Source organism: Lemur catta, chromosome 2, assembly GCF_020740605.2.
Source record: "Lemur catta isolate mLemCat1 chromosome 2, mLemCat1.pri, whole genome shotgun sequence".
In the NCBI taxonomy this organism is placed as follows: Eukaryota; Metazoa; Chordata; class Mammalia; order Primates; family Lemuridae; genus Lemur; species Lemur catta.
In genome coordinates this window covers 78029865-78044218 of record NC_059129.1, presented here as the reverse complement: position 1 = coordinate 78044218, position 14354 = coordinate 78029865, and the positions used below count along the sequence as shown (strand labels likewise).

Genomic DNA, 14354 nt, shown 5'->3' with positions numbered 1-14354 from the left:
GTCTCGCTGTGTTGCCCGGGCTAGAGTGAGTGCCGTGGCGTCAGCCTAGCTCACAGCAACCTCAAACTCCTGGGCTTAAGCGATCCTTCTGCCTCAGTCTCCCCAGTAGCTGGGACTACAGGCATGCGCCACCATGCCCGGCTAATTTTTTTCTAGATATATATTTTAGTTGGCCAGATAATTTCTTTCTATTTTTAGTAGAGACGAGGTCTCGCTCTTACTGAGGCTGGTATCGAACTCCTGACCTCGAGAGATCCACCCACCTCGGCCTCCCAGAGTGCTAGGATTACAGGCGTGAGCCACCGCACCCGGCCTCAAAAACTATCTTGAAGTAGGCATCACCATTTCTTTTTTATAGATGAGGAAAATGAAATTCAAAAATAGCTAATTAATGTGTTCAGAGTCACACAGATCTATTATTTGAACCTAAGTCTTTCAGACTCTAGCCTATGCCAGCCAGGAGAAAACTCAATAAATACTGTGAAAGCCAAGGAAGGGGAAAGCATTGCACAAAGGAAATGAGTTGCTTAAATTTTCATATGACACAGAGGGAAGCTGAGAAGATTTAGACAGGAAAAGACCATAGCATTTGTAGCTTATGAGGGTCTTTGGGAAAAGCAGTAAGTAATACGATAGCAGTTGGATAAGGAACTAGACAAAAGGAGTGGTCTCTGTTTTACAGAGATTAGTTTTTGTTTCTTTTTTGTGTGCTTTCATAGGAAAGAGAGAATGAATGTGTATATATTACAGTTTAGGGGCAATTGAGATGAAGGAAGACAGGTTGGATTTTTTGGTGTCGTTTTTGTTTTTAGTCTGGAGTCTTGATTGTTGTTGGTTGGGGAAACTTCCCTATAGAAAGTAAGAAAGATAGACTATAAGTATTTGTTGAACGGAACTTACCTAAATTATATTTTTATTTGAGTGAAAAGTTTTTGCATAGTCCTAATGATGAATTTAAAATACTAGATTGGTAAAAGTGCTTAAGACAAAAATAAATTTCTCCATACCTTAATGAAATCTAAGAAATGGGATTGGAAACTGGGAAGTCATACTTCATACAGGCTGACTTAAAATACTTTTTTTCTCTCAATGTTGCTAATTTTACATATATATTTTTGGAGTGCATGGGTCACTTTTTATGTGTCTTCTGAAATCATACAGGCAGTACCTTAAAGGTTTACCTTAGGAAAAAGCAGTAACAGCAGCAGTACATTTTAGAGTAATAAGATGGCTTTTGTTCTTTTCTAGGTGATCGTTTCAGATCAGTTATAGATGATGCCTGGTGGTTTGGAACAATTGAAAGCCAGGAACCTCTTCAACCTGAGTACCCTGATAGTTTGTTTCAGTGCTACAATGTTTGGTAAGGAAATATTTGTTATATCTTAGTTCAGCCAGGCTTGCTTTGAATCTTCTTCCTATCTATTAACAAAGGGATAAAGATACTTCTTTAAACACCGAAGCAAGTATTTTTATAATTGGTTTTATAAAAATTGCAATACAATATTTAGATTTTTTAACATAAGGATTTTCCTTCCTTTAAGCTGGGACAATGGAGATACAGAAAAGATGAGTCCTTGGGATATGGAGCTTATACCTAATAATGGTAAGTGTAAGGCTATTTTTGTGTCTGTATTATGGAATTAATTTCTTAAATAAGAAATCTGATTTGCCAGCTTGCTACTACATAGGATTCTTGTGAGGATCAAATAAAAAAATACTCATTTAGCAAATATTAATTGTACATTTAATACTGACCCTGGAGGTATGGGAGACTCAGCAGTCAACAAGATAGATATAATCCTTGCCTACTTGGAATTTATAGACAACAGGGAAGATTGACATGAATTTATGACAGCAAAATATAGAAGTGTTTTGTTAGTTATTCAGCCCTACAAAGTTCATTTGAGGAGCAAAGACATTTTTATAACTGTAGGAGAATAGAGTATAACATAATAGTTAAGAGGTCAGGTTTTTGAGTGAGATGGGTGTAGATTCATAGCTTGGCTTTGTCATTTACCATGTGATCGTGGCAAGTTCCATAAAGTCTCATAACCTCAGATTTTGAGGACTCATCCTTTGAAATTATCTAAACCTTCCCTATAAGGGCTGTTTTGAGGATTAAGTAACATGTGTCTAAGGTGCTTATTATAGAACCTGACACATGTAAGAGTTCAGTAAAGAGGTAGTTTTAATTGATAATGATAATAACAGCTGTCATCTTGGTTGGATATGGCCTGATACACTTAAGATTTGGATATTAGTCCTAGGCATTGATTATGACATTTTCCTGATACTGAAAGGTCAGTGTGGCTGAAGCCTGGAGTTTACGTTTTCTTTCTACCCCATTGCCCATTTTTGTTTCAATTTTTAAAAAATACACACATACACACAATTGGATAAGTTTAAAAAGGATATATTCCAGATTATTAATAATGATTATTTATGGATTATTATTAATGATTATAAAGACTTTATAAATTTATCTTGTACATATTGTATATTTTTGATTTTTTAAAATAGTGTTACATTTGCTAGCAGAGAAAACTAAAGATTTTTTTAAAAAAGAAAAAATCTTATTTGTAACATAGTAGAAATAATCACTTATAAATATGGTTGCTAAGTAGTTATTTAATCTAAAAAGTCAGAAAAGATAACTGTTGAAGAAAGTAGCCCAATCTGGTAGACCTTAGAAATGAGAAAATAATCCTTGATCGTGCTCATGAGCTAAGTTTTAGTTCTTTGCAGAAGTTATCACTTTGAAAATTTAATACCAGTAATATATTTTTTCATTTCACTGCTAGACTAGAGCTGTTTAAAAGTACAAAATATCTTAATCTACTTGTGACTATGTTACATGGCTTATCTTCTGGTTTTGTTTCTCCCCTTTGTGAAAATTTGAATTTAAAGTCACGTTGGACTGTTGTGACTATGAGAGAAATGAAGTTGATAAGTATAATGCCTTGGGTATTTTTTAAAATGAATAAGTGATAATAATTTAGTATTTTGTTTCCTACCTAAATATATCTGAGGAGTGTGGATTTTTGTTGTTCTTTTTCCTGTACACATTCATATGTACTCATATAATTCTAATTACAGTTTATAAGGAGGAAGAATTTTGATTGTATACAACCAGTGGCCTATTTCCCAGTGTTTCTCCGATGACATGTACTCCAATTTCTCTGATGAAGTGTAGTCCAAAAGAAAAATTATCTAGCATATTTGTAGATTTTTTTGTCACCACCACTCTCAATGATGCTCTTACCTAAAATGTTAAAGATTCAGGCATGCAGAAAGCATCCTTCACCATTTAAGAGCAACAGGCTTAGGAATCATTTGTCAGTATTCATAATTCTCTCTGTTCCTGCATTCAAAAATTGAGGCTTTGATTGAAGTATTCCTGAAAAATGCCACTTTAGTTCAGTTTCACCTTGTGTGTGTTTTATGAAAGTAAATATGGCAATTAGTTTATAAAAGGACTCAGAAAACTTTGAACTATATGCATCATTGTATAGAAATTATTTCTCCACTTATAACTTGATTATAGAGCAAAGTTTTCAGATGTAATTATTATCTAGAGAATTATTTATAAATTTAATATCTTTTTGAAAAATTTAAATTGTATTTACTCTTGAAACATACTTTTCTTTGAAAATAAATATATGTATCATATCTTTACAAAATATACTTTGATTTTGTGACAATATTAATTCTGCTTTCTAAAGGTAACCTAAATATTAATAAGTTACCATATATTTTCACTGATCTGCTTCTCTGTGTATTTCAGCTGTATTTCCTGAAGAACTAGGTACCAGTGTTCCTTTAACTGATGTTGAATGTAGATCATTAATCTATAAACCTCTTGATGGAGAATGGGGTACCAATCCCAGGGATGAAGAATGTGAAAGAATTGTTGCAGGAATAAACCAGTTGATGACACTAGGTAAATAACAACAACACATAGGTATGGAAAAAGCTGGCAGAAAGCAAAATAAAAGAAAAATACTATATTCAAACAAGATTTTTTTCCCCCGTAATATCATAAGTCAGCAGTTTTCAAACATTTTTAAGTGGAATCTTTTTTTTAAATGAGGTCTTACACAGGACTACTTAACTATTTAAAACAGTAGTAAATGTACTAACACTTTAGCTGAATTTCAGAGTGAAGGCCTCCTAGAAATGCCAGGTATCTCTAAAAAACCTGGGTCCTCCACAATCCAATTTTAAAACCTTTGACATATTCAAGCTGATATAATATGAATTGGAGGAGGGGGTTTGAAAGCTGAATTATAATTGTATGGATAACTGTACCAGTTTTCCCTACCTTTACATGCACATACACAAGAGAAACTTTTTAAAGAGAAAGAAAAGGGTGTATGAATTGCTTTGCCTCATTTGAAAAAAATAACAATGACCGCAAAACTTGATTATCTGAATTCTGGGCTTCCAGAGTAACTCTAGACTACTGCAGTGGTGTATAACAACCCACTCTGTCAGTTAAGGAATCAACTTCAAAGAGTCTAGGGAGAAATTAACATGAGTAAAAAGAGCTAAAGACGCAGGAGACCCAGGTTGGAGGATATTCAAATCTGAAGTCTTTTATAAAATGGCAATACTGTATAAAAATAACCCTATAAATACTATCTTAATATTAATAATATGTTTAAGATAGGAATTAGCTTTATATGTGAATAAGCAAAAAATTGAGACTGATCTTAATTAAATTCTAGTTTTTGCTCTACCAGTTTAATGTGTACCATTAGGTCAGTGATACTGAATCAAAAACTTCTGGATGTTTCCTCCTCTTTACTTGCCTGATACTTCAGTGAATAATGTGAAGTTGAGATGAGGTGATAAGTTTAGAAAAAGTCAAAGGTTACATCTGAATGCAGCGTTACAGTGTTATTGGTAGAATGGCTGTGTCAAAAACATGATAGGGGAATTGCAGATTGAGGAATGGCCAGCTATGAATTATAGAATTGCATGTGTCCTTAATAGGTCATATTTATATGTTATCTGTCATTTCTTTCTCCTAGTGAATCTGTGAATTAAAAATGTCCCTAGAATTCTGCAATGTAAATGTAGACATAATAAAAAATGAGACTTTATGTCAGCTAAACTATATGTATTTTCTATGAAAAGATAGTGGCAGACTAATAGTTATTAGGACTTATAAGACTAGGACTTATGAAGTCTAAATTTAAGTAGAATTATCCTTGGATTATTTTAAGCATACAAAAGTAAATTTATAAACTTATTTATTTATTTTAGATATTGCCTCAGCATTTGTGGCCCCTGTGGATCTGCAAGCCTATCCCATGTATTGCACTGTAGTGGCATATCCAACGGATCTAAGTACAATTAAACAAAGACTGGAAAACAGGTTTTACAGGTTAGAACCATTTGATATAGCTACTACCAAAGGAAAGCTAAGTGATCCTTTCACCCGTTTAGTGATCTACTATAGCAGTGTTTCTCAACTTTATGTGTATACAAATGCACATACGAATCCCTTGGGGATTGTGTTAAAATGTAGAATCTGATTCAGTAGATTTGGAGCAGGACTTGAGATTTCTGCATTTCTAACAAGTGCCCAGTAATGCTGATGCTGCTGGTCTATAGACTACACTTGGAATACAATTCCTGGATACAGTTTTTCCTAGATGCTGGTATGATTTGATACTCACTGTCCTCATATTGTATTTTATAAAACAAGACAAAGTGTTTAATTTTCTCCTAGATAATGTTAAATACTTGTTTCTTCATGGATTTTTCTTACATAATAGCAAAAATGTATATTTCATTTTTATTTTGTTTATATTCAGCTTATCAGTACTTAATGAAAAATGAAATTAGAAAAGATTTAGATAATTTTTCATAGTTGTAGTTTAGTGTGAAACAGACAAGAGTTAAACAACCCAGACATAATTTCAGTTAAATTGATTTTTTCTAGTTAATTTTGATAAACATTGAGTTCTTAATCTTGGACAGGCTTTATAGGTTTATTGCCTAAAATGTTTTGTCAAAAAGTGTATATGACTCTATAGTTTTCACATAATACAGTCACATTTTTAGCTTGGATTTTTCTCATATGACTTTTGCTTAGCAGGCCAACAGCATTTTAATTCATATAACATTGCATTAAAACTTTCTTTTTGTGACTAGTTTTATATTACTGCAGTTCTTTCCATTATTTTTCATTCTAACATAGGAAAGTTTTATTCATATTTTGTATTCAAATATTTTTCTATATAAAATGTGCCCTTAGTTCTTTTTATTATGTATCTGGCATCAAAAACACCATTTGTTACTCCTTATTGACTAACACAGGGTTTCTCAGCAGCAGTATTAGCAGCATTACTGGCATTAGGGGCAGGAAAGTTCTTCATTGTGAGGGGCTATCCTATGCCTCTCTACCCACTAGATGCCTATAATAGCCCAGCCCTCTAGTTGTAAAAAACAAAAATATATTTAGACATTGCCAAATGTGTCCTGGGGAGTAGAATCATCCCTGATTGAGAACCACTGGAATAAAGAAAACTAAGAAATTAGACTTTAAGTTCTGAAGATTTTTCTGATCTTGTTAGGTGTACTTGCTGTTGCTTCATTGATATTTGTCAAATGCATAGAGATGAGAAGGAAATACCCTATGATATATGCCTCCCAGCCCTCAAAGTATACATCTTTAAGTCTTTTTCAATAACACGTGTTAGAAGTTTAAGAGAAAAAAAAAAACAGAGAAGAAATTCTTAACTACATTCCTTTTTCTCCCTAGATCCCTAAACTGCCAAAGATTAGGAGTTAAGCCTAGTTAGAACAAGACATGAGAGGATGAGAAGGAGAGAAAGAATTGTATACACTAGTTATTGGACTATAGCTAGAAAGATAAGCTGCTGGCATCTCCCAATATTGTTGTAAATATTTCACAGATACACTATTCAATATGACAATTGCAAAGGTGTACTCTCCCTACAGTTTCTAACTTACGATGGCTCAACTTAAAATTTTTTGACTTTACTGTGGTGTAAAAGGGATAAGCATTAGGAGAAACTGTACTTTGAATTTTGATTTTTTCCTGGGCAAGAGATGTACTCTTTCGTGATACTGGGCGGCAGTGGTAAGCCACAGCTTCCAGTAGCTCCTAGTCAGCCACATGTTTGCAAGGGTAAACTAATACTCTGTAGTGTACTGTGTTGCCAGATGATTTTGCCCAACTCTAGGCTAATTTAAGTGTTCTGAGCATGTTTAAGGTAGGCTAGACTAAGCTATGATGTTTGGTAGAGTGAGTGTATTACATACATTTTCAACTTAGATATTTTTAAATTATGATGGGTTTATCAGGATGTGACCCCATGGTTAGTCAAGGAACATCATAATACAGTATATTTTAAATAGGCTTTTTTGGCATTGACATAGCTTTGTAATCAATTTAGGGAAAAAAACTTTTAGAACATAGTACATAGTAAATATATTTATTAGAAATCGACTGTTTTCCAATCTGATAATAACTCAGTTATAAACCTGAGTTATGTTCTTCTTCAATACAGTGACACCTTCATATGCTATTTCACTGTTTAAAGCTATTTTGCTTCCTCATTTACTCACTGTTTTTAGACTTCTTAGAGTTTGTGTTTTTCCTCTCTGATTCTTCTAGTTAAGTCTCTTGTTAAACTACTGTCATCACTTTGCGCTCCTGGTATTAACATAATGGCTTATTTTACACACAATTTTCTGTGATACACTGAAGATGTCTTTGATTCTGTTATTAGAAGAATGAGCTCATGAATCTATTTGAAATGTACAGAAGTTTTTCTGTATGCTTCTATATCCATAGTTATGTATTTTTTTATTCCATATAATTGTATTTCTGTTCACAAGTCAGTAAGATTTTCTAAATGTTTTCTATTTTAATTCAGGCCACCTATTGAATAATATTCTCAGAAATTTTCTTTGGATTTCTCATTGCTTTCAGAAATAAAATAAAAAGCACCACAATTTATTTTAGCATTGTCAATTAAGTGTTCAGAAAAATAATTCTCAGGTTTCTTGGTAAAGTATCACACTCACCATGTTTTTATGTTTTTGTATCTCATAAATGGGCTGTCAGTTAACTTTTCATTTTTACATGTCCTTTGACTACCAGTAATGTCATTAGGTTGAAATTACTTGTTTTCTTTTTTGTGTAGAAGTCAGGGGTGTTTATTACCAAAATGTGACAGCATACATGACCAAATATGTAAAGCAAAAACAGAAAACTCCTCTTATAGACATTCTTCCTCCCCAAAAGAAGACACTGTTAATAGTCTGGTTGGTGTATTTCATTCCAGACATTTTCTATGTGAATACATAATGTTCCTTTTTTTTCCCCTAACACAGATGGGGTTATGCTTTTTTGAAAATGGTGTTTTAAGATGTGGATTTTGTGATTGATTTAAGACTAAAATTGAAAGTCAGAATGTCTTGGTTTTAAATTGTGTATATATATTTCCAAATATGAGGTTAAGACTTCTATATTTTGTTTTTTTGAAGGAGAGTTTCTTCCCTAATGTGGGAAGTTCGATATATAGAACATAATACACGAACATTTAATGAGCCTGGAAGCCCTATTGTGAAATCTGCTAAATTTGTGACTGATCTTCTTCTGTATTTTATAAAGTAAGTTATTTTTTCATACTTAATTATAATCATTGTAATAATTAATGACATTTTAAAAAGCAAAATAATTGAGAATATAAAATGTTAAAATGTAAGATATAAGTATTTTTGATATACTTAATGTCATATACTGTCACATAAATATAGTTTCCCTTACAATAGAAAACATGTATTATCTATGTCTAAAGAAGAAACATTTAGTCCATTGGCTAGGATTGATTATGGAATTACAGTTGTGTTCTACAGTTAAAATAAAACATAAATCCTTAATCCATCTGTTGAATAATAATAATAGTGAATGTTTATCAAACATGTAATATTTTACCTATGTTAGCTCTTCTAAGCTAAATCTTACGGTGGGAGAGATCATTATCTGAAATTTCTAATTGAGGAGACTCAAGCTTTTAGAGGTTAACTTGACTAAGGTTGCACAGTAAATGAATGTCTGCCATCTGACTTGAAAACTTTCTATCTAATATCATATTGCCCCTGTCAAGTTGATGAACAAGTATTTAAGTTTTCAGCAGGAAACTGAATTCAACTTTTAGGATTCTTTTCCCTCAAAGTCCAGTTTACTTCCTCATTCATTAATCCCACAGCAGGAGTGATAAGTATAATATATTAAGGCAGAAGCACTTTGCCTTCCTTATCTTAGGGATTTTGTATAGCCCTAGAATGAATTGAGCCTTCTAAATTGAAGCCAGAGAAGTGAATTATATGTCTTGTACAAAGGACTGTTCTGATTTCATATTAATGTTACTCATATTGCATAATTTTTTCTGGTTAAGAAGAGGTAACAGTGTATTTTGTCATCAAATATTCAGCTGTTAACAGCTTTTATTTTTACATGAAGGGATTATTCAAGCTTTTTTTTTTTTTTAAAACCATGTACAGCTTCATTCTCATTACTGAGTATAATCTTAGGGTCCCTTTTCCTGGGATTAGTTAGTGTTTTTTACTAAGGAATGTAGGTTATTTCAGTACAAGAAAACACCAAACAAAATTAGTAAGGTAAACTTTGTGCCCATTCTCTATTTTATTCTTTGAGAAATCTTTTGATTTCCAAATGATTTGGGGGCTATTATTGCTATGATTTTGCTTTTCCTCAGTGAAATTAGTAATTAAGCATTAATTGTCCTCTGACGACTTCTTTGTCTTAATTTTATACAAGTATGTACATGCACATGTCTTTTTTCAAAGAAATACGAATCAATAGAATCACATGATGTATATTCATATTTCAGTGAAATAATTTAGATGAAAATTATTTTTACATTTGGAATAGTCTATGAAATGCATTTCTTTCAAATAGTTACTTTGAAATGCTTTTGAAATGCAGATTAATGTAATATTTAAAGCATTTATAGTATATATGTCTAAAAATAAATCTTTGGCATTTTTTAGATGTGTGTAATTTGTTAAAAACCAGTTTGGACTGACATTAATTTTCAAGATTTAAAATGTTCCCTGAAATTTTTATTATTGTACTTTTTTTTTTTTTTTTTTTTTGAAACAGAGTCTCACTTTGTTGCCTGGCCAAAAGCCGTGGTGTCAGCCTAGCTCACAGCAACCTCAAACTCCTGGGCTTAAGCGATCCTCCTGCCTCAGCCTCCTGAGTAGCTGGGATGACAGGCATGCGCCACCATGCCCGGCTGATTTTTTCTATATATATTTTTAGTTGTCCATATAATTTCTTTCTATTTTTAGTAGAGACGAGGTCTCACTCTTGCTCAGGCTGGTCTCGAACTCCTGAGCTCAAACGATCCACCCGCCTTGGCCCCTCCCAGAGTGCTAGGATTACAGGCGTGAACCACCACACCCGGCCTGTTGTACTTTTTAATGGAGTTATTGACAAAATTTCAAGCAGTTGATATATACAAAGTAAAGTGATAGGTATTTGGAGATAGAAATAACAGTGTTTTTACCCTCTTAGTACAGTTTCATAGGATAGATAAATCTATAAGTAACTGTAATATAAGGAAAACAGATAAGTAAAAGAATTGTATGAAAGTTTAGATGAGGTTGGGGTCACATTTGGCTATTGTGGTGGGAGTTTAGATACAGGGAAAAGTATGTTAAGATGTTATAAACAAGGTAGATATTGATAGATTGAGGAGAAGTTAGATAAAGCCATTCCAGGGATAAGGAGCAGCTTGAGATAGGAAAGTAAAAAGTTCTTAAGGGTAATTTAAATTGGGTAAAGTAAGGAGTACATGAATGCAAGTCATAATAGAGATACAGTGCTGTAAATGTGAGTTGGGGCCACATTGTGGAAGGCCTTGAGTGCCAATCTAAGGAGCTAGACTTTTAAAATACGGACGAGCTCTGGGAGCAAGGGCTATTGCAAATGCTCTAACATGAGAATAATGTTTTTTACACTATGCCTTAAAAATACTAATTTGACTGCAGCATCTAATATTAATTGACAGAGAAGAGACAAAAAGCATAAATAAAAGATTGGCTGCTACAGCTGACCAAGTGATAGGTGATGAGGGCTTAATTTATGATGTGAGAAAGAGACAGATGCAAGAGATTTTTAAGGATAAAATTCATAAAGCAAGGATAGGAATAATGAAAAACCAAGATTCTTTTTTTTTTTTTTTTTTTTTTTGAGACAGAGTGTCACTTTGTTGCCCGGGCTAGAGTGAGTGCCGTGGCATCAGCCTAGCTCACAGCAACCTCAGACTCCTGGGCTTAAGCGATCCTACTGCCTCAGCCTCCCAAGTAGCTGGGACTACAGGCATGTGCCACCATGCCCGGCTAATTTTTTCTATATATATTTTTAGTTGTCCAGATAGTTTTATTTCTATTTTTAGTAGAGACGGGGTCTCACTCAGGCTGGTCTCGAACTCCTGACCTCGAGCGATCCACCCGCCTCAGCCTCCCAGAGGGCTAGGATTACAGGCTTGAGCCACCGCGCCCGGCCCCAAGATTCTTATTACTGTAAGAATGGTATGCTGTTAACAAAAAAATAGAAAGGAACAGGAGTATTTGGGGAATGCCAATTATATTTCGACATGTGGAATTTTAAGTGATGATAGGATGCTTAGGAGAAGGGTCAGGGCAAATTACAGACACTTAGAATTCATTTACATGGATAAACCACAGATTTGTAAAGTTATCAGTGGAAAAGGTATAATGTCAAGAGAGGATGACTAAGGACAAAATTTTCAGGAGTTACCTGCATTTAAGAATAAAAGAAAGAATCAGAAGACAGGGGATATATTAGCTTTCCCTTGAAGTCTGAAGAATGGAATAAGCATAGCGGTGACCTGAGCAAGACTGGAAGATGAGAATTGGGTTTGGTGTAATGAAATAGTCCAGAGTGAGAGGCTGTACATAGAGTGGAAGGGACAGGGTCATGTGTGTGTGCATAGGGTATTGGAGTCAACCAATGGAAAAAGCAAGCCTTTAGCATCAACGTTTATCTTAAAATCTGGTTTTAGGAATAAATTCTAAAAGAAAAAAAAATCTCATGTCTCTAATCTTATATATTAACATTTCCTTCTTGTTATTTAGGGATCAGACTTGTTATAACATAATTCCACTTTACAATTCAATGAAGAAGAAAGTTTTGTCTGACTCTGAGGTAGGTTATGTTTCATTATGATTACTACATTGCTATTCTATATATAAAAACTACACATTGTAGTTTTCAGGTAAAAGCCATGAGTTAGTAAAGTACCCCAGGATATGTATTGTAGGTTTTCCATTGTGTAAAGGAAATAATTGCTAATTAAACAACTATAGAGTATAATGAAATCTAGGATGTTTTATGATTCATAAATTCTTGCCTCAAAGGAAGAAGAAAAAGACGCTGATGTGCCAGGAACTTCTACCCGAAAAAGGAAGGTAATATAGTTTTTTTTGATTTAGCAGAAGTACTTTATATGAAATAAAATGAATTGAGCTTTTTTTTTACTCTTAGCATTTTTAAAGACATTGTTACTTCCAAATAGTTTCAATTACAAAATTTATGTTTCTCAGAACTAAGTAAATGATATGTTTTTTTTTTTGAATTTGTATATATCTCAATTATCTAAGACTGCATTAAAAATACAAATTTTATTGGTGCTATTTTATTAAAATATTTGAACATTTTTATTTTAGGACCATCAGCCTAGAAGAAGATTACGTAATAGAGCTCAGTCTTATGATATTCAAGCATGGAAGAAACAATGTCAAGAATTACTAAATCTCATATTTCAATGTGAAGATTCAGAGCCTTTCCGCCAGCCAGTAGATCTCCTTGAATATCCGGTAAGTACTATTGAAAATGTTTTGTTTACCTGTCACTTTGCTATATATCTTATAGAGGACAGTTGGCTATTCTATTATTGTTTATGATTATAGTTTATTTCTTTATTATTTTATACATGTTCTCATTATCCATGTGGTTATACAGAGAATATAAGTTGAATAGTGTGATAAAATGGAAGGAGCCCTGAACTAGACTCCAAAGGATTGGGTTATGGTCCTACCTCTGTTCTTACCAGTTGTGCAACTTGGAGTAAGTCACTTAGTTTTCCTATCTGAATGCTTTTTTATTGTTTCTTTTCTTTCCCACCCTAATTCGATAAATTTATTATAGCAGTTACCTAGGAACAAGAATAATAATATCTACTTCCTTACAAGGTTATGGAGATGAAATGAGAATATGTAAAAATAGTTTTTAAACGTGAAGCACTATATACAAATGTAAGGTGGCATTGTATATATTTAGGTTATACCAGTGTATGATCTTTATGGAATACATGGTAAAAAAGGGTTGAGTAAACATGATCCAAGTATTTATCTTGGCATGTGGTCATAGCAATCTCAATTTAGTATAAAGTGATTTCTTACTCCCTTAGTAAGTTATTAAAGGTTGTACAGTTCAGATAGCATTCATGGTTTCAAATGAAAATAAAAGATGTTTTATAAGACATCATGACCTAGACGTACTATTATCTGACTTTATTATCTGTTTTTTACATGTATGTTCTAACTTGCAGTGATGAAAATAGAGATATTTTATTAATAGGTAAATATCATTAAATGACTTTTTTCTTGTCATTTAAAAAACCAGAAACACGGAATCTTAAATGTGGAAGAGAAATCTTTAATTCTAGCATTGTGATAAATTGAGCTAACTTGAACTTCACCTTCCAAAAAACCACTGGAAAAACAGAACGGATGCTATAGTCCTCTGATTTTCGGTTCTTTTTGTTTTTGGAACCGGTGGATTTCCCTTTGTTTCTTGCAAGCTCAATATTTTTTAAAAAATAAGTTATAATGTATGCATTGCTTATAGGTGTTTGTATTCTAGGCTTTTCCCAGAAAAGAAGAGATAGAAATAAGCCTTAATGTTTAGAGATTCTAGAAGCGTAAGTATTAACACTATGCAGTGGCAGTTGAGGCCTTGGGCAATGGTGAAGAGTGAATTTGGAACTGAGACCCAACCCTAAATCAGGACTGTTGAAGGATTGCACCTTGAATGAAAAGAAAGATAGAATAATGCCTTCCACAAGAAAGATAGAATGCGGCCTCCCAGTGGCTCTAGTGTCAGAGGAGAAATCTCCCTAAGCTTATTTTATACATAGATTTAGAATCCAGATTCACACTACCTTGGTGGTATAGAAATTTATCATGGGGAAAAAACAGTCCCTATTCAGATGAGCTAATGATTAAAACAAAATCACCAACTATATGAGGGAGTGATC

General features: G+C 33.2%; 1 protein-coding gene across 2 annotated transcripts in view; it reads left to right on the top strand.

The window, feature by feature from the left end:
* The window catches only part of LOC123633016 (pleckstrin homology domain interacting protein), a 131595-nt gene that overhangs the window by 100458 nt on the left and 16783 nt on the right, over nucleotides 1-14354 (top strand). For both annotated transcript variants that reach the window (XM_045543919.1, XM_045543917.1), the window contains exons 28-35: nucleotides 1249-1360; nucleotides 1542-1603; nucleotides 3785-3940; nucleotides 5269-5389; nucleotides 8527-8652; nucleotides 12172-12241; nucleotides 12454-12504; nucleotides 12763-12912. In XM_045543919.1, the coding sequence (XP_045399875.1) occupies nucleotides 1249-1360; nucleotides 1542-1603; nucleotides 3785-3940; nucleotides 5269-5389; nucleotides 8527-8652; nucleotides 12172-12241; nucleotides 12454-12504; nucleotides 12763-12912 (848 nt within the window). The remainder of the gene's footprint in view (nucleotides 1-1248; nucleotides 1361-1541; nucleotides 1604-3784; nucleotides 3941-5268; nucleotides 5390-8526; nucleotides 8653-12171; nucleotides 12242-12453; nucleotides 12505-12762; nucleotides 12913-14354) is intronic.